Source organism: Lissotriton vulgaris, chromosome 6 (genome assembly GCF_964263255.1).
Source record: "Lissotriton vulgaris chromosome 6, aLisVul1.2, whole genome shotgun sequence".
Classification (NCBI taxonomy): domain Eukaryota; kingdom Metazoa; phylum Chordata; class Amphibia; order Caudata; family Salamandridae; genus Lissotriton; species Lissotriton vulgaris.
In genome coordinates, this window is record NC_141694.1 from 1,388,957,245 (window position 1) to 1,388,978,265 (window position 21,021).

A 21,021-nucleotide genomic window follows, 5' to 3' on the forward strand; every position below is an offset into this window, starting at 1 on the left:
TTGTACAGCGCAGCTAATCACCCATGTGGTAATTCAGGTGCTTAAGATTTGTTTTGTGGAGGCTTAGTCAAACAGCCAGCTCTTGAGTCCTTTCCTGAATTCCTGCAGAGAGGGTAAGGACCGGATTTGAAGAGGGAAGTCGTTCCAGGACTTGGCCATAGGATAGGAGAAGGAACGACCTCCACTGTAGCTTCAACGTTTGCGACGGGTGTCAGTGAGGTGCAGAGAGGCAGAGTGCAGGTTTCTGGAGGGTTGGTGTAAGTTAAGGCAGTGGTTTATGTATGTTGGTGCTTGGTTGTGCAGGGCCTTGTAAGTGTGGATCAGCACCTTGAAATGGCCTCTCTTCTGAATTGGATTGGTAGCCAGTGAAGTTTCCGTAGGTGAGGGTGATGTGGGTTCGCTTGCGTAGGTCAAGGATGAGTCTGGCCGCAGAATTATGTATGACCTGTTGTCTCTTCAGGAGTTGCAAGGTGATTCCTCCATAGAGATCGTTGTTGTAGACCATCCTGCTGGTGACTAGGGATAGGTTGACGGTTCGTCTGGTGTTGACCAGGACCATTTGAAGATCTTGCTGAGTTTGCGAAGAGTGAGGTAGCAGGTGGAGGAGACTGCATTGTTCTGATTTTTCATGGTGAGCTTGCTGTTTAGGATGATGCCGAGTTTGCAGGCATGGTCTGTTGGTGTGGGTGAGAGTCCTAGTTTGGAAGGCCGCCAGGGGTCGTTCCACAGGAGTTTTTTTCCCCGAAGATCAGCACTTCTTTTTTTTTTTTTAAACATTTTATTTTTGTTGTTGCTATCACATGTTATACAGCGACAATCAATCGTTCTGTAGAGCAGCGTCAACATTCAGCTGCCTACGAGTAATAGAGCAACTTTTTGTAATTTTACCCCCCCCCCAACATAAAACTTGCTACGTCAAGGGTTGCAGTGAGTGATCTCGAACTGCAGTCTATTTCAGCATTAGTGTGTTTACAGACGTCCAGCAGCCCTTAATACAGTCTCTGATAACTCCATTCCTGCTGCCAGTTACCTCCCCTATGTCCCGGGGCCATGCTGTACATCTGGGCCCTCCTCCTCCCCCTTTCATCACTCCAGATCCTCCTCGTCCCCCGAGCTATCCCCATCCTCCTCCTCAGGCAAAGGTTCACAAATGTCCCCCCTGTATGTGTTCCATGGTGTCCAGATTTTGTTCCATTTACGTGGATTATGTCTCTGCTGATATACTGCCCTCTCTGTCACCATGAGCACGTCCATGTTCCTGCACCATTGTGCCAGTGTCGGTGCCTCTAGTGCCCCCCAGTTTTTCGCGATGTCACGCTTTGCCAGCATTACGCCAATGACCACCCACCCCTTTGCGTTCAATGATAAATCTGTTGGGCCCCACACATTTAGGAGACAAATTCTGGGGTCAGGCGTGAATGGGCTCTGAAGGGTTTGACTTATCGTGCGTGTGACACGCCTCCAGTACTCCTGTATAATTGGGCAGGTCCATATAGTGTGGAACAGTGTACCCTCCTCTCCACATTCTCTCAGGCAATACGGGTGTTCTGCTCTGTGTATTTTGTATAATGTAGTGCGGGTGTAGTAGACCCTATGCAGTACTTTGAGTTGGACCAGCCTGAATCGGGTGGAAATGCCCGCCTCCCTGGGTGATGCCAGGGCTGCGTTCCAGTCTGCCTCATCTAGGTCTCCCAGCTCATCCTCCCAGTATTCCTTCAGCCTTGCAAGGGGATCCGGGAGGTTGTTCATCAGTTTGCGGTAAGTGAGGGAGGTTGCACTAGACTCCATGTAATCCGTAAGCAATCGGTCCTCTAACGGGGCTGATTCCGGAAGCGTCACACCTGGCTCCAACACCGACAAGAGCGCGTGCCTGATTTGTATGTACCTGTATGTTTCGGTCACTTCTAGGTTATATTGCTCCCTCAGGGTCGCAAAGGAGAGCACTCCATCCCTTGTCCATAAGTCACCCACCGTGGAGATCCCAATGGTATCCCATTGATCAAACCCTTTTGAACTGCGCAGGTTGCCGAGAGCTTTGGTGTCCCACAGTGGGGTGAGGTTAGTGATCACTCCCTCCCATGCCAGCCGCCTCTGCGCCTTGTGCCAGATGGCTACTGTGTGTTTGGTAGGCCCCTCTAACTTTCTCACTAGTCCTTTGTTGTAAAGTGGGGCCAGAAGGGTGGATGTGCCCAGCTGGTGCCTATCCGCCTCGTATGCCGGGTCGTCGTGTGCCGCATGGACCCATTGGTTGATCACCTTGAGGTGAGCGGCCCAGTAATACAATTCGAGGTTGGGGAGGGCTATTCCCCCACTGTACCAGTCCCTGGTTAATTTCAATTGTGCAACCCTCGCCGGTTTGTCACCTCACAGGAGGCCGGATAATTGTGCCGCCACGTGGCGGAAGAGTGATACGGGGACCATCGCCGGTGTGTTTTCCAGGACATAGAAGAAGCGGGGCAGCGCCATCATCTTGAAGAGCGCTGCTCTACCTAGTAATGTTAAGGGAAGATTTTTCCAGTGGCGCACATCCGCCTTCAGCCTGTCCAGCTGGGGTTTGAGATTCAGGTCCAGAAAGGTTGAGTGGTCCTTCGTGATCCATATCCCTAGGTATTTAAAGGAGACGTGTTCTACGAGCAATTGGCAACCCTCAGGCAACGCTGGCAGGTCACCTTGCACCATGAAGATTATGGACTTGGACCAGTTAAGTTTATACCCTGAGGCTGTACCGTGGGTTCCGCACAGTGCCAGTAGGACCGGGATGCTGTTCGTAAGGTCCATGAGGTAGACGAGCATGTCGTCGGCGTATAGGGAGACTCTATCTTCCCAACCGCCTCCCCACTGCACGCCCTTCAGCAGCCGGGTGGTTCTAATAACTGTGGTCAATGGTTCCAATACTAGGGCGAACAGCAGTGGCGAGAGTGGGCACCCCTGCCTCGTACCCCGAGCCAGCGAGAACTCCCTTGATATGTGGCCATTTGCGGTTACCCTCGCCACGGGCTCGGTATATAGTAGTCTGACCCACGATATAAACATCGGGCCAATACCCATGTGTTCCAGAACCGCAAAGAGATAGCGCCACTCCACCATGTCAAACGCCATTTTGGCATCTAGTGACAGTACCGCCGCTGGTTCTTCCAGCCGCGGGGCTCGGGCCAGCACCCCGTGCAGCCGTCTTAGGTTCAGTGCCGTACTCCGGTGCGGCATGAAGCCCGACTGGTCCGGGTGTATCAAGTGCGGCAGGTGAGGCAGGAGCCTGGTGGCCAATAGTTTCGCCAGGATCTTGCTCTCAGCGTTAAGGAGGGAGATCGGGCGGTATGACCCGCAGTCCTCAGGGGGTTTGCCGGGCTTGGGAATCGCGACAATCGTGGCCGTGCGTTGATCAGGAGGCAGTCGCCCTTGTTCCCGACACTCCTGGAACATATCAAGCAATGGCGTGGACAGCGTTTCGGACATAATTTTGTACCACTCTATCGGCACACCATTAGGACCTAGCGCTTTCCCCGGGTGTAGTGCCGTTATGGCAACCTGTATTTCTTCCGGTGTCAGGTCGGAGTCGAGCTCTTCTCGTTGGTCGGGGGTGAGAGTGCGGGTCGGCACTCCTATGAGCGAGCTCTCTGCCATCTCCCGCGTAACCTCATATTCAGGGGTGTACACGGAGTGGAAGTGGTTTGCCAGGAGTTCCACTATTCTTGCCGGACTAGAGTGTAACTCGCCATTAGAGTCCCTCAGTTGGAGTATGGCCCTCTGACCTCCCCGTGCTTTCTCCAACCATGCCAGGAGCCTCCCCGCTTTGTCGCCCACGTCATATACCCTACTCGTAGTAGCTGACATATGTTCCCTCACTTTGCGGCGCAGAAAGTCGACGTGGCGCTGCTGGGCCAGTCGGAGCGCGTGTTGTGTGTCCCCAGTTGGGTTCCCTTCGTGGTCCTGTGTTGCCTTGTCAAGTTGACCCTCCAGATCTATCAGTTCCTGACGCCGTGTGTGCTTGTGCTGCGCTATCACCGAGATCGCCTGCCCGCGGAGTACTGCTTTGTAGGCCTCCCATAGGATCGTAGGTGATTCTACTGAGCCTTTATTCTCGTTGAGGTAGGATCGTGTTGTTCTTTTCAAGGCCTTGGCTATGTCAGGCTCCCCGAGGTACCCCGGGTAGATAGGGAAGATACGCCCACGGGTCCGTTCCAGACTGGAGAGAGTCAGTGTCAGCGGGGAGTGGTCTGAGACCCCTCGCGGTCTAATCTGAGAGTCAGTGAAGGTGAGGAGACCCCCCTCCAACGACATGAAATGATCAATCCGCGACAGGCTGTCGTGAACTGCCGAGTAGTATGTGTATTGCCTGTCTACTGGGTGGAGTCGCCTCCATATGTCCACTAAGCCCTGTGCTTCCATGAAGTCCTGCAATTTGGAGTGTGCCGGTGCTTGTGTGCGCGTTGGGTATCGATCTAGGGAGTCCTGAACCACTGCGTTAAAATCCCCGCCCAGTACAAGGGCCCCCTCCGGAAGATCTAGTAGGAATTTACCCAGTTCCGTGAAGGCTATAGTGTGTAGTGCCGGTGGGATATATACTGATACTACGTTAAGTGGTTTTCCCTCCCATTGTCCATGCACCGCTGCAAAGCGGCCCTGTGTGTCCACTGTCACTGATTGGAGTATAAACTTGGACGAGCGGTGAATTAGTATCCCGGTGCCCCGGGACCCCTTCGTGAACTCGGAGTGGGCCACCATACTATAGCCCTTCCTGTCTAGGGCCTTTGTGGCCGTGCCTGTGAGGTGTGTTTCTTGTAGTAGGACCAGGGCGGGATTTAATCTTTTTATACTTTGCAGAACTAGCCCTCTCTTAATCTTGTCGCCCAGACCCCTCACGTTCCAGGACATGAGGTTCAGCGGGGCTGCCCGCCCTACATCAGTGCCCTCCCCCATCGTGTACGTGTATGCGGACTAAGTCATGCGTATGGAGGACCAGTAGATCTGTGTAGTGACTCTGCGTGCAGCATCCTGACACCATCGGTCTGTGGTCATGTGTCCCTTCGTAGCAATTTTGACCCTGTGTATGAACTAAAAACCATAGCCCCATCCTACCCCCAACTCCCCCCCTCCCTGCCCCCCTGCTCAACGGACTCATAACTGCCCGCCCCCCCAACTTAGCAGAGTGCTTGAACCCAACCCATAACATTGTACTTGCTCGCTGGGGTGAAGGATGCTCCGAAGTCGGCGGCCCCCTCCTTGGCCGCGGAGGCCCTCAGCCCAGTGTCCAAGGCGGCATTCTCGGGCCGCGGTATTTGCAGTTCAAATGGACAGTATCCGGCGATCACTGTTCTCCGTCGTCGCCCCCCTCTTGAGTTTCTGACAATGGCGAAAGTGGCTCCGCCTCGGCACCGTTTGATTGCAGGCCCTGCTGTGATCCTCCATTACGGTTTTTGGCCTGTCTGTTGGAGCGACGGGGGTGGCCTGTCGTCCGCCAACCATCCAGCCATTCCTGTGCCACCTCCGGGGTGTCGAAAAACCAAGTCTTATTGTCGGCCACAATCCGAAGTTTTGCTGGGAAAAGCATTGAATAAGGGATCTCTCTGGCTCTCAGTTCCTTTTTGACCTCGAAAAAAGTTCTCCTCCTCCTCGCGACCTCCGCCGTGTAGTCTGGAAAAAATGCTAGCGTGGCGTTTTGAATCTTAATGGGGGGTGAGGTTCTTGCCGCCTGTAAGATGACATCTCGATCCCTAAAATTAAAGAGTCGTGCTATAATCGGCCTGGGGTTGGCACCCGTTTGTCGGCGCCCTCCAGGGACTCTGTGCGCCCTCTCCACTGTGAAAAAATTGGAGAGTCCCTTAGGTCGTAGGTGCTGTTTGATTAGGTTCTCCACATAGAGGTCCATCGACCTCGTGTCTTCCGATTCTGGCACACCTATTATACGGATGTTGTTCCGTCTCGAGCGTCCTTCCTGGTCGTCGAGCTTGTCTCTCAGCTCCCTGTTCTCTTTTGAAAGACGTTCCATATTAATCTGCAGCTCTGACACATCTTCCACCAAGGCTTTTGTTACGATGTCCATCGTGTTCACTTTCTCCGTCAGCTTGTGGAAGTCTGCCCTAATCAGCGTGATTTCGGCTGAGATTGACCCCACCGTGGCCTGCACCTGTGTGAGGGCCCGCATGACATCGTCCAGGGTAGCCTTCTTGCTCCCCGTCGCCTCCACTGTCTTGCCCGCCTGTGACCTGGCATCTGGCGGGGGGGTGACGGGTTTCTCGTATGCGAAGCGATCAAGGCGGGACTGCGTCGTGTTGTTCTTCGGCCCCTTGCCAGCCATTTTGGTCGTGGAGCCGTGCCCCTCATGCTTCTCCGGGGCAGCCCCTCGCTTTACCAGCTTCCCGGACTCACACTGCGCGTAGTGCGCCTTCGGTCGTGGCCCTCAGGGTATGGCCCTCCAGGCTCGTCTTCAGCCTTATTTCGTGGCGGCGCGTGGCCCCTCTGGTCGGCTATATATCAGGTCGCTGGACTGTACTTTGCCCAACCGCGTGGTATCGACGGGTCGCTGGCCGCGGAGGCGCCCCCTCAATATCTGTTGCGCCGAGATCGGTCCCTTTAGTCCTTTGCCTTTTCCCCCCTGCCGCCGTTTCTGTGTTCACCTCTCTGCCAGGCACCTCGGCCCCTACCCGGGGATAAAGTTCCACTTAGTGTCGCATAAAGGCCCCCACCCAGCGGGGGGGGGGGGGGGGGGGGGTCGTGTAGCGCCGTATGCTGCCTGCACCAGTCCCGTGTGTAGTCCTTTGTCCCAGTCCCCTATCGCAGTTGCTGTATTTACTCCGGGGATAGGGCGGCGCGTTTTGTTTCACCGTGGCCCCCGTGCCCTCTTGTGGGTGCAGTGCGCCCCCACACCGCGGGGGGAGGGGACCGGAGCCGTGGGTCGCTGTATCGGGTGGCGCTTTGCCGTGTAGCGACGGTACCTGCTTTCCCCTGGCGATGTCCTCACCAGATCGGCTGTGCACGGGGACCCGGCCGGGTCCTTAAGATGGCGGGCTCCGTTTCAGGTCCTTTCCCTCCGCACGTCCGTGCTTGGTTACTCCGGTCGCCGGATCCGCATTCCGCCACTCAGCGCGGGGGCCCCCGGGGTCCCGCTCGGGGCTTTCGGCGCCTGGGTGGTCCCGCAAGATGTCGGGGAGTCTCTCTCTCCGCAGGTGTCGCGGGCGGGTGCTTCCGGCGGCCCTCCGCCCAGAGCGGCTCACTTCCTGCCGGCTCCTTCGTCCAGGCCAGTCTCCGGCTTGGGATCACTTCAAGGGCCGACTCGGGGCCAGTGATATCTCGGCACTCCGGTCACGGATTTTCTTTCCGCTTGGCCGTACCTCTGCCGCTCGGTCCTGGGCCTCAGTACCTTCCCGCCTGGGACATAGGTGTCTCGGATAATCAGTCGGATTTCGTTGGAGGCCGCTTCAGCTGCGGAGCTCTCCCTCTAGGCTGCCACCATCATCGGCTGCTGGCCACGCCCCGAAGATCAGCACTTCTGTTTTGTCTGTGTTGTGTTTCAGGCAGTTGTCTTTCATCCAGTCGGCAATGCTTGCCATGTACCTGTGGAAGTTTGCCCTCGAGTGGAGGGCTGTTCTGGCAGCAAGAGGATGAGCTGGGTGTTGTCGGCATAGAAAATGATGTTTAGTCCACGAGTCTGAGGATGTTGGCCGGGGGGGGTCATGTAGGTGTTGAACAGGGTGGGACTAAGGGATGAGCCTTGTAGGACGCCGCAGATGATGCTCTACTGTTCGGAGGTGAAGGGAGGAAGGCGGATTCTCTGTCTTCTCCCAGTCAGGAAGGAAGCGAGTCATCTGAGGGCATCTCCTTGAATTCCGATGTGGTTGAGCCTCTTGATTAGGGGTGTGGTGGGATATGGTGTTGAATGCTGAGGAGAGGTCGAGGAGCATCAGGGCTGCCCTTTCTCTTCAGTAGAGGAGGGCTCTGATGTCACTGGCTGCAGCGACAACAGCGGTTTCAGTGCTGTGGTTGGTGTGGACATGTCCAGAAGGTTGCTGTTGTCCAGGTGCTCCGTGAGTTGCCAGTTGATTGCTTCTCAGGGACTTTGGCGGGAAGGGTAGTAGAGAGATGGGACAGAAATTCTTGAGTTCACTGGGGTCGGCAGATGGTTTCCTTAGGAGGAGTTTAACTTGAGCATCGTTCCATTAGTCGGGGAAGGTGGCTGTGGTGATGGATGCGTTGAAGAGGATGATGTGTTTGTTATTGATTGACTTGCTTCCCAGGTTGCAACTGTGGTGGCGACATGGGTTCGTAGGTGCTCCTGAGTGGAGAGGGTTCATGAAAGCAGTGTTTTTGATTGGTGAGCTGGTCCCAGGTGGTTAGGTTTTGATTCTGTGGGAGCATGAGGCTGAGAATGTCGGTGGGTTGGGGCTCGAAGTTTTTGTAGATGTCTGAGATCTTGTCATGGAAAAAGTCTGCCAGGGTGTCAGAGTGTTTAGGGGTGACTTATAAGTTTTAAGAAGGAATGTGTAGGCCTGAAAAGGGTAGAAGTGTAATTTAAAAACTCCTGAGACATGTTTTACCGTGCTACTTTAGTGGGTGGCACAATGAGTGCTGCTGCCCACTTGCAGCATTTAATTTACAGGCCCTGCTTACAGGTAGTATGATTTACAAGTAAATTGAATGAGCCAACTATGTATAGGCCAATTTTACAATGTTTTAAGGAAAGAGCACAAGCACTTTAGAACTGGTTAGCAGGGTAAATTACACTGAGTCTTGATACCAACAAAAACGAGTTCTTTAAAATCGGGGAGTGAAGGTAAAACAAATTTGTGCGAATACCACGCCAAGGATGTCAGGTATAACACATACCAATTCCCACGTTATCTACTTGTAATGCTTCACATTACCAGACACCATTCCTTTAAAGCCAGACCTACTGGCATTTCCAATGCTTGCTAGAGTCTTTAACTTGCTAATTGCATTGGCTATCGATGTGAAATGCTCCACAATCAACCTTAAGTGGAAGTATACCTTATTTGAAAAGTTTTGCCACTTTCTCAAACGATATAACTCGTAACAAGAGCAACCCATAAACCCATGGGAATCTAGCTTTGCTATTATTACAAAAAACATTGATTCCCATTGGTGTCATTGATCTTTAAATTATGATTCATCAGCAATAATTACTGGTCTCAATGGAAGAATGAATCATCAGTGACTGGCGATTGTAGTCCATGCCCTGTCATGGAGCAGATCCGAATGCGCAGGCTCTGCTGAATCTTCAGACCGGTGCCATCGGGCACTGTATACTGTCTGCAAGTGGGTTACCTCGTCGTGACAAGCTATCGATCTGCGGAGGGATACTAATTAGCAGGTGACTCTCCAGCCGGGGAGACTAGCGATTGCAGTATTTGGTTCTCCATGCCACCAGGGGTTTACAGCCCTGAGTGAGGACATTTGTTTATATTTCACTGGGGGGTAATTTTAAAACAAACCCATTGCCATTAAGATCAGCAAGTAAGGCTCACTGCTGTCATAGAGGATGTCCCAGCATTTCTCTGTCCAGATAAGACCCAATAACTATTGAATGGGTCGAAGTATCGTCCATGACACTATGTCAACAAGCAAAACAAAATAGGCTTGAGGTTTGTAACAGTCAAAGGGACGCAAGGCCCATGGACTTGAATATACTCAGGGCTTTTTGTTGCTGAAACACACACTTTTATTTTACCTGTCTATACTTTTTATATTGGTTTGTTATGGTTTCTGTTCACCTTGGACAGACTGCACTTTAATATTCCTATTTTATTGACACTTTATAAACTTTCATTTTTCTTGAAAGGAGTGAAGGTTAATTTATTACATTAAATGAGACCAGTAATTATTGCTGATGAATCATGATTTAAAGATGAATGACTTTAGTGAAAACCAATGTTTTCCGTAATATCTTTTTCAGACGAGGCTTAAATCGTGAGTCATCCAAAAAACACAGAGGGGGCATGGCTAGCAGGCCATGATGGCGGACGGAGTCTGCTAGAGCTCCGGTGCCGCCGGGAAGACGAAATCCTGATAGAAGCTCCTGGGGGGCAGAATACCGCCTCAGAGGTGTGGCGCTGACTCCGTGACACCCCCCGACGACTCAGCGAAACTTTGAAGTTCCTGGGAGCTGGGGAACCGGGAAAGAGGAGCCCGAGGCCTACTTCCACGCTGCGAGCCGGGTCCTAGAGTGGCAGGCACACCCGGACTGCTAGACGCCGCCCACCGATGCTGCCTGTAGTCGCCGCAAAGGAGCGCCCCAGAAACGTGTCCCTTCCCAGAACTGGAGGCGCCGACAGGTACGGCGGAATTACCCGAACACGGGTAGAGGGATCGGGAAGAGCTACAGACGACCTTTGGTGCCTTGCGGCGCGGACTGCGGGACCGGTGAAGCCGAGGCGGGACTTGCCTCAGAGCGGCCGAGCTGCCGCGCTGACCCCGCGGTCTCGAGTACCGACCTGGAACAGCATTGGAGAAGTGAGGTACGGGGTTCGGAGGTGCAGTGGAGGGGGTGAGTTTGCCTTTTCCCCCTTTCCCCACTCCCTCCGGAGCGAGGCTGCCGCGGGCCACTAGAAATGGTGACACAGGCCCGTGTGGAGGACCCTGACACGCGAGAGACGGCCACTGATGCCTGATACCACGGGCCCGGGTTACCATCGAATTGCAGTGCAGGAAGGAAGGAGGGACATCGAACAAGCACTGTGAGCGAGCACTTGTGGTCATTCGAGGGGATAGGCGCTGGACTCTAACGACGGCCCGCAGGGAGAGGCTCTAGGTAGACTTTACACGGTGAGACGCCGACTCACCAGGGGCGTTTGAGCAGACTATACTGAGGCGAGGGCCCGAGAAGAATAGACGCTGGGGATAGAAGACACCCCACATCGGGCCCGCTCTCGGACACGGCTCATACCCGGAGTGACGACACCATGGTCCGGAAATGGGCAAAAACACTAGATGGCAAAGACGGAACGTCGACGGGACACACCCTGGAATCTGGCCCAGAGGGCTCCACGCAAACGATGGTAAACTCAGCCCTACCTGGAGACCAGCAAATGGACAAACTTGATCTGATTCTGCAAGAAATTAAAGACTCCAGGACCGCAATAGAAACGCAGATGGGAACCCTTACCACAAATCTCTCGCTATTAAAAGCTGACCATGACAAATTGGCGGACAGAGTCAAGGACCAGGGGATAACACTGACTGACCTCACCCCGGCGGTGACGGAAAATACCACCTCCATCCAACAAATACAACAGCAAGTGAAGACCCTAATGGAACGCGTGGAGGATGCAGAAGGCCGCAATCGACGCAACAACATCCGCGTCATAGGGCTTCCGGAACGGAGTGAGGGTCCCCACGCAGCGGAATTCATGGAACAATGGTTCCGGAACAACGTGACCTCGGAGGCACTGTCGCCGTTCTTCTGTGTGGAGAGAGCTCACCGGATCCCCACTGGACGGCCGAAACCAGGACAACCGCCACGACCACTGATTGTCAAAATCCTCAACTACCGGGACAGAGACATATTACTGCAAAAGGCCCGGGAGAAGTCCCTCATTGAATATGAAAACAGGCGCATATCGCTCTACCCGGACTACACTAATCTAGTGCAAAAGCAACGGTCCTCCTACTTCGAGATTAAGGAGAGGAGGGGAGAACATGAGACGGGGGCACCGGCCTTTGGTGCACCGCTTGTATGCTGAGGTCCGGATTAAATATTTTTTTGTTCACTACTTAGAAGTTGCGATTGGTAGACCTCACAACACACACTCCTGCAGAAAGGTGAGACACAGAGACACGGAGGCCGGGAAAAAACCCCCCTCAGAGGATACCAACGGTAGACACTTTTAGGAATGACTTCCCTGGCGGCACCGTAGAGCCGGCAGCGCAGAGCTGTAAGACTCAGTAAACTCGGCATATGCTTAGTCGACCCCCCAAAGGCGTATGCACCGCAATTTGTTTAGCTATGTTTTGCATTTTTTGGTTCGGCACAGCAATGTTCCTATGCTGCACCTATAGAGTTTGGAGGGGGAGGGAAAACGTCTCCTGGCTAGCACTGACAATACAAACACCACATCATACAGCATTGGCAGGTATGACAACTGTACTCCAGTATGTCTGACACGAAAGGGAAATATAGGCTGGCTACGTGGAATGTACGGGGACTAGGAGCAGTACAAAAACAACATAGAATACATGCCTTTTTACTTCGCCAACACGCCCAAATAGTATTTCTACAAGAATCACACCTAACGCAGGCTGAGGCACACTCATTACGGAAAAAGTGGAGAGGCACTATATTCTCTACAACGTACTCTGCCTTTTCCAGGGGGGGCACTATATGGGTACGCCACCGCACCCCATTTGTAGAACTTGAGAGGAGAGTGGATGACCTGGGGCGGTATATCTTCGTGAAAGGCACACTAGACGGTACACTGCTGGTCCTGGGCAGCATCTACGCCCCGAACTTTGACCAGGACAAATTCCTAGCACAGGTGGGCCTGGTCTTAGCTGACTGGATGGATATCCCCTGGATACTAGGTGGAGACTGGAACATGATCCTGGATGTAGATATGGATAGATCACATCCCCCCCTCCAGACGACAGGAATATACAAGACGGCCGACTACTTCAGTACCTGGCTCCAGGGATGGGGACTGGCAGACGTATGGCGCACCCTGCACCCAACACACAGGGAATATTCTTACCACTCCCTAGTGCATGCCCTACATACCCGCTTAGATAGAATCTTGTGTACCAATTCCCTACTGACCAAATGTATATCCTCAGACTACCTGGCGAAAACATTCTCGAACCACCGTCCACTGACACTCGACATACACTGGGGGAGGGTACCCCCACCGGTGCCCACCTGGAGACTTAACCCATTGCTACTGGAGGATGGTCTATTCCGCGAACACCTGTCGGATACTTTGAATAATTATTTCAGGGAAAACTGGGACACTGCGTCCTCGAACCTACTGGTATGGGACGTCATGAAAATTGTGATAAGGGGAGCCGCTATCGGACGGAAGGTGGGGGCCAGACAGGAAATCCACAGGAAACTCTGTGAGATCGAAGACCACCTGAAAGAGCTAGAGACGGCGGCAGGAGTGACCCCGGACGTAAGGGAGATTTACAGGCGTGCAACATAGAACACGCAGAACTACTAGAGACACTGAGAGTCATTGACCACAAGAACTATCTGAGGCGTCAGCAGGCGGAGGCAGACAGATCTGGAGCCTTGCTAGCTCGCCTAGTCCGAGACAACCCTGAAACCCCAGTGATTATGAAAGTTAGGGACGGGGAGGGCAGAGAGGTGACCACGCAATCTGATATTAAAACTGCATTTAGGGTTCACCCGGAGAGGCTATACGCCCCTCCCCCAGTGGGCGGTGAAGATGAAATGGTGGAATTTCTGAGAGACCTCCCGATCCCAACCCTGACCCGAGAGGAACGGACAGGGCTGGACGGACCCATTACGCAGCAAGAAATTAAACTAGCTATTGGCTCCCTTAACCAGGGCAAGACCCCCGGCATGGACGGCCTGCCTGTAGAATTTTACCAGACCTACTCTGCAACGCTAGTGCCCATTTTAGAGAAAATGTATAAGACAGCTTACGAGGTAGGTCACCTGCCTGCCACGACGATGCAGGCCTCAGTGATCTCCATACCAAAACCCGGCAGGGATACCCTTGACTTGAGTAACTACAGGCCCCTCTCAATGCTCTCCACAGAGTATAAAATACTTAGCAAAGCTATCGCTATGCGCCTACAGTCCCGGCTCCCTGCTCTAATACACCCAGACCAATGTGGCTTCCTCCCGGAGAGGAGCACTTCCCAGAACACGAGGAGGCTCCACGCCCTTATGTCAGCCACGCCCGCGGACCTTCCCCAGGCCGGTTGCATTGCCCTGGATCTCCGACAGACGTTCGACTCCCTGACGTGGGATTTTATGTTAGAGGTCATACGACGTTTTGGCTTCCCGGACTCCCTAATCAAATGGATCCGTCTATTGTACACGCACCCGACGGCTAGAGCGCGTACAGGCAGGTATATATCCGACAGTTATGATATCTACAGAGGGACCCGGCAAGGCTGCCCACTTTCGCCTCTACTGTTCGTACTGACACTCGAGCCCCTGGCAATAGCACTCCGAACCAGAGCGGGCGAGGTGGGTATCTCCATAGGGGGAACACATAATTCGATATCAATATACGCCGACGATATCTTAGTGTATCTACGGGACCTGAACGGGAATCACTCAACCCTGGCAAATATATTCACCCACTTTGAGACCGTATCTGGCCTAGCCATTAACCCGACGAAATCCCTAGGTTATTATTTCCTCGAAGGGCAACGACCCCCTCATATACAATTCGGCGACTGTCGGATTCACATAGAGCCGTCTACATTTAAATACCTGGGCATCAACGTATATAGACGACAGGAAGACCAAATTGAGGGTAACCTGAGGAGGGCCATTAATGGCCTCCGAGGTAGTGTAAATTTTTGGACGTCCCTGCCACTATCTGTCATGGGTCGAATAGCAGTTTCAAAAATGGTCATGCTCCCCCGCATACTGTACTACTTTGTAAACCTACCGGTTCTGCTCCCACAGCACATATTCACCACAGTGAACACGATCCTAATCACTCTCATATGGGGCCCAGGGAGACGGCGAATAAGTCTCAAGAAACTGCAACTGAGCACTAGACAGGGCGGTCTAGGTGTACCAGACCTACGAAGTTACTACTACGCAAGCCAACTGCAATGGTTGTCACAATGGGTGGCGGGTAAGAATTTACATGAGATTGATTTCACTCAGGACCAACTAGTACGGGGAGAATTGCATTCCCTTCTGTTACCCAGAGTCAAGAACCCTCGAGACTGCCATCCCCTGCTGCATACTGCCTTAATGTGCTGGAGGAAGGCATTGGCGTACACAGCAGAGACCACACCCTATGCAGATAACATCCCCCTGTTAGGGATCCCAACACCGCAAGGACGCCCGACACAATGCAGGTTACAGCCCTGGGCGGAGGCGGGAGTGGATAGAGTGGGAGACCTGTTTGGAGACGACACTTTACTGGACCACCCTTCCTTTGCGCAGTCAACGGGAGCCCCAATGAGACTGTACTTCCTGCACGCCACAGTGACACATTATGTACGCGGTACATGGGCCCCGCAGTGTAGCAAACCGGCACAACATGAACTAGTGCATCTCCTCCATTATATGGGGACAGGGGGACACTTAGTTAAATGGCTCTATGTGGGCATTAGGGAACACGCTGCTCTGTCTCTTAATTCGCTCAGGGACACCTGGACACAAGACACAGGGGAGGCTATGACGGACGGAGCCTGGAAGATTGTCCTGGAACATCATAGAAGGGTGTCCAGAAACGTCAAATTCATTCAGGCTATGATACTGCATAGAGCATATCTCACCCCATAGAGGCTCCATAGATTGTTCCCTGCCTCCTCCCCTAGATGTCCCCGATGTCAAGGGGATGAGGCCGACGTTCTTCATATGCTGTGGGCGTGCCCGAGGATACGAAGATATTGGGAGACAGTCCGGCATACACTGCACACTATAACAAACCTGCAGATCCCGGAGGGGGCACTGCCTTGCCTGATAGGGCACAGGAAAAGGACCAAGAACCACAAAGCGCAGCTGAAATTCTTAGACTTAGCACTCTTACTAGCAACCAGAGTTATAACTATGAGGTGGAAATCAGCCAGACCCCCGAGTGTAGAGGTATGGCAGTCTGATTTGCTAAAATGGGGCAGGGCAGAAAGTATGGTCCTGCGTAGAGAGGAGGAGAGAGGGCTCCGGAAGCATCCGATTGCGCAGGACTGGGAGCGGATGCTGGTAGAGATAGAGAAAGAGGATCTTGGAACCTCACAAGAAATTGTCCCATGACCAGTAATACGAGATAGGAAGAGAGAGGACAGTAGAGTGGGGATATAACCGCTGGAAGTACAAGTTAGACAGCCACTCAAAAATGCAGTACTGGACAGAATGCGGTTGTCAAGCCAAGGGATACAGTGCCTCACTGACGGAGAAGCTAGGAGACGTGGAGGGTGGGAGGGGGTTGGGTGGGTTAGAAACTGTTAAGAGGCGATACTATCGTAAAATGCAATGTAATTCTAGTTATAATAACTCTGAGATGGACTGAATTGCTATATAAGGTGGGAAAGCTACTTGTACATTAGCCGGAAGTTAAAGGGCGAAAACGTGAAAAGACTGCTGAATGATGATATGAATAAGTGTAAATTGTAATAACTGATACAGTCACGAATAAAGAGTTTTTAAAAGAAAATCCAAAAAACAAATTTTCAGTTGAAAAAAGTGAGTTTAGTTGTTACTAACTTTACAGGATTGAACTTGAGTGGACATGTTCAACAAAGTTATATGTAATACTAAAACATATTTCTCAAGGAGTGGTGCATGGAACCACGTCTGCATTTCAGAATTTACATTGTCCGACTGTCTTCTGCTTTTGTTTAGTGGCAAAACTTTATATTTTTCATATGTCTAATAAAAGTTAAAGATCATAAAATAGTTCCTTTCACTATTATACAATCCACTTTTTCTGTTTAATTTTAGATTAATGGGGATTTAACAAACAATTTCTTTGTACATGCACGCACAGTGTACCTTAACCAGTATTGTGGTATCTAATATAGATTCGCATGCTTGAATCATCACGACGAGTGGGAATAATTCTTGCCTGTGAATCTATGAAAGATACCAATACTGGAAAACTGCAGTTACAGGTAAGTAACTTATTTTCTGTAAGCTCCAAAATTACATTTTGTAAAGTCGTAATTTGTAGAGCTGCAACAATTAAATATTATCCATAGAATGCAGTTTCTTGTTACATTGAGGTCAAGGATTGATGTTCTTGGCCTTTTTTGTCCATTTCAGGTGAAATATTTTGGCCGTGATCCAACAGATGGCAGGATGAGACTTTCACGCAAAGTGCTTCAATCCCCAGCCGCAACAGTTGTTAAAACCTTAACAGACAGGAACAGTATTGTACTGGGAAGCTCCAGCCCTGTAACTGAAACCGCAACCGCCTCTTCTTCTGGAACAGTAGACTAAGAGACCTTGGTTCATTTCAAATCGATGCACAACACTTACAACAGGCTGCCATCATAATGTTTGTTGTATATTCTGTAGATATATTTTAATATGTGTATAAAAAAATATTTTCATCTATGTGCTTGTTTCTTGTTTTACAATGGTCTACCAAAGGATTCCACTATCTTGTGTTTGTACATAATATAAGGGATAAGTACCCCTTCCCGTACACTATAAGGATATTGCAAGTCATTGAGGAGTTACATATCCATATAGAGTAACGAGGCCAGAGGCTTATTTGTTTTCATTAGGTTATGGAATTCTGATTTAACATGCAATATCCTTATCATGTGTGCCAGGGAAACTTTATCCCATATAATACATGATCACACCATCACCTTTCCCACAAACCACCTACAATTTTGGTGCACAGCTCTTTCATATACACGAGCAAGCATATTTGTCAACATGAAGAATACAAATAAAACCTCTAGTGCAAAATTAAAAACATAAAAAACCTGTTAGATATTTGTTGCAAACAGATATTAAGAACAGGTCAATACAAGTCAGTTTAAAAATAAATAAATAGAAGCTGCTGTAGCTCGGAACATGTAGTAACATGCGGAAAGATTCTAGCTTTTCTCTACGGAGTGCAAAAAATAAACATTTTCTCTCTGCTTGTCATTGTAAGCTATTAAAATAGAGCAGAAGAAAGAAAAGCAACGTTCCGTTTGTTGCTTTAAACAGCTGCTTTAATTATGCTCCATGACCTGACTTGACCAGCCTTTCACCTCAGTTGTTGGCTCTGGCAGGAGGCATTGTGATGTCAGAACTCAACTATAATAACTTTATAATAGTCGAGTTTTGGCGTCTTTTCTTTATAATCAACGACTTGGTACGTCACAAGTCACCGATTATAAAGAAATTAGTGACTGCCATTTATGCAGGTATTACAGAATTCTATGTTTTATAAAGCATTAATTGTGTTGACTTTTGAAAGAATAGAATTTTAGTTTCTGAACAAGGGTTTGGGCACCGGGAATTAAATCTGATACCACTAACCATACACAGTGCCATGTGTTCATCTCCTTCACACTTGCAATATTTTATTTGTAATCCAATTCAGGTTCATTTTCATACTTAATGGTTGCAAATAATATATTTCCCAAATCACTGCTAGCTTGCACTAGACCACAGACACTCCTTATTAGTGTCAAACCTCAACTGATTTTTACAAGAGATGTTTGGTCCCCTCTGGAGCGTCCTGTGTAGTCATTCATGTGTTTGCTTTTTCCATCTTAGTTTCCTTTTTTTTATCCCCATGCTTTTTTGTTACTCTTATTAGATCCCATCTGTTTCTTTTTCCTAGCACAGCATCTGGACAACCAATATTGTCCCCTCTGACTCGATTTCTTTAACAATATCCCTCCAGTGGGTCATGTACAGTTCTAGTGGCTAAGCATTTGAGGTGTGAGAGGGGAAGTACATGTCTTAAGGTGAAAAGTAGAGTCTGTTATTGGGAAAAGTATCAACACAAGGCCAAACATCTGGCTCCTTACACGTAATTAGTGTTTCCTCAGTGATGCCAGTTATATCAAAGGAGTATGTCTTACTGCCTAATAGATTCCAGCTAATATGTCTAATCACATGCCTACTGGATGTGATCACCATCCTTTTGACTTTGATCCAAGAAGGTGGGTTTTTTTGTCAAGGAAATCAAGCTCCAATTAAAAACTTTGCGCTCTGAAGAGGACTTTCTTGTTCTCGCTGTTAGCCCCCAGCCGGCCCGTGGGCACGTCATAGATAGGGAAGTGAGTGGCTGTGAGAAGCTGGCCTGGTATATGATGTACACTTAAGTAAGTGGACACCTTGCACCAGTCCAGACAATCCTTATGGTGATTTAAGAGGCAACCTCAGAAAGCTCTCTAAGTGGTAACTGTGGAGAGCAGCTTTCAGGCTTAGTCCAGAAGGAGTGTAAAGCAGCTTGTTTGACCAGAATGCAATCTTATAGTATAGATTAAATGAAAAAGAACCACACAAAGTATTGTATAAAAATATGTATTTATTATATAATACTCTAACACTTGGAAATACCTCCTACCCGGAGATATGCACAATGCAACAATACTTTAGGAAAGAAACACAGTAAAAGCACGAAATACACAGTGGACCCCATGGGGGGACCAAACCATATACTAAGAAAGTGGTATAAGCACCACGGCTCGGGTCAAGACAAAGTCGAGAGGACGCAGAAGTGCTGGGGACCCAAGGTGAGTAGATAGTGACCCCACGGAGAGTGTGTGCAGTGTGGGAACACAACCACGTGCTCCGTACAACTATGTGTAAGTCGCGGTTGGATTTTTAAAGATTAATGACCCTTCGCAACGGACCCTGAAGAAACTCTGTGGAAGACAGAAGGTTGGAGAGTCACCCCACCCGTGGATACCATAGTGCGCACATTATCTACGCATGGGAATACGGGTGCATACGTGTGAAGTGGTGTCGGAAACCACTGTCAAACCCAATGGAGGACTTCATGAAAGTGCTGCCGCTGAAGAAGGAGAAAGTGTCCTGTGGAATCCGATGGTGTATTCTAGATGAGAAGTACCTGCAAGCAGAGGGGACAGAGTCTATGTCACTCAGGAGTGACCAGGAGACTTGGAAGACGAATGACCTCCCTTGTCTGGTGTTGCAGGAGTTGGCAAGGACCTTGACTCTGCAGCTGTGAGGACCAGGCAATGCTGAGGAAGACCTGGAGCCATGAACGAACTGTCCCACGAAGGAAGTTGAGTGCTGAGGAGTCGTGTCCGGCGGGAGTACCAACGAGCCTTGGCAAATGCAAACAACACAGGTGCTGAAGATGGAGCAATGTCGGGACCAGCAAGGTCCAGGGGACTCACCACAAGCAGAGGAGTCAGGGCAGGGCCCGAGCAATCAGGGGAGCCCAAGAGAAGCAAAGGTGCCCCTCAAGTGGACCCCCAGGCCGGAGGCACTGGAGTCGCGAGAAGACCTGAAGCAGCTCACCAAAATATGCAGGCCACGATGCACATGATGCGGTGCTGCTGAAGAATCTTGTCACAGGAGATGAACGTGGTTGGGGCTACTTGGATCCCAAAGATCTTCTTGGAAGGAAGTCAACAAGCCTTTGCAGCTGCAAGTTGATGCAGTGTGCAGGGTCCAGTTATTGCAACCCCCACGAGGGATACTGGCCTCAAACTTGGTGAGAGGGCAGGGCAGGCCTCAGGAGCTGTGGAAAACTGGCAACCATGTGTCACAGAACCTTTGGGATGCCGAAGGAGCTCAGGATCAGCAGACCGGTCGACCTAGTTGCGGTGACTGCGAATACAAGGGAGTGACTCCTTCACTCCAAGGGAGATTCCTTCAAGTGTATTTGATGCTTCACAGGCCTTGGAAGGTTCCTGCATGATGCACAGGCACAGACAATGCAGCAGACTGGAAGGGAAATGAAGTCAGGCCCAAACGAAGTCCAGAGTGCCCAGACGGTAGAAGAGCAGTGGTGTCTGATTTAAATCTTATCACATGGCGAATCTAGGGACCTACACCCAGGTAAGCCCTTAATTACCCTAGACAAAGGGTTGGGAAGATTCAGGGGACCCTCCCAGTGGAGGGTCTGGATGGGTGGAGGTTACTCCCACGTCCTTTGCTCAGTTTTGCGCCAGAGTGGGAACCAATGGATCCCAGGACTGGTTTGAACTGGACTATGCACAGGGACACCAAATGTGCCCCTCATGCAGACTGAGTGGGGCTGGGAAGCGCACCCACCCCATCCCAATAGACTAAATCCTTGTTCTGCCTTCCCCTGCTCGAGCTTGGCTCAGCAGCAGGAGGGCACAATAGTGTCTCTGGTCGTCAGCAACCATTTTGTGCCATCCAGGTGAAGAAGGCTGGTACCGGGAACACAGAGTGCCTAACGAAGGGTCCTC

The 21,021-nt window shown here is 50.8% G+C and overlaps 1 protein-coding gene across 2 annotated transcripts in view; it reads left to right on the top strand.

The window, feature by feature from the left end:
- The window catches only part of PNPT1 (polyribonucleotide nucleotidyltransferase 1), a 524,718-nt gene extending 507,503 nt beyond the window's left edge, over positions 1-17,215 (top strand). For both annotated transcript variants that reach the window (XM_086927497.1, XM_086927498.1), the window contains exon 28: positions 16,922-17,215. In XM_086927497.1, the coding sequence (XP_086783623.1) occupies positions 16,922-17,098 (177 nt within the window). In that variant the 3' untranslated portion in view covers positions 17,099-17,215. The remainder of the gene's footprint in view (positions 1-16,921) is intronic.
- The last annotated feature ends 3,806 nt before the right edge of the window (positions 17,216-21,021 follow it).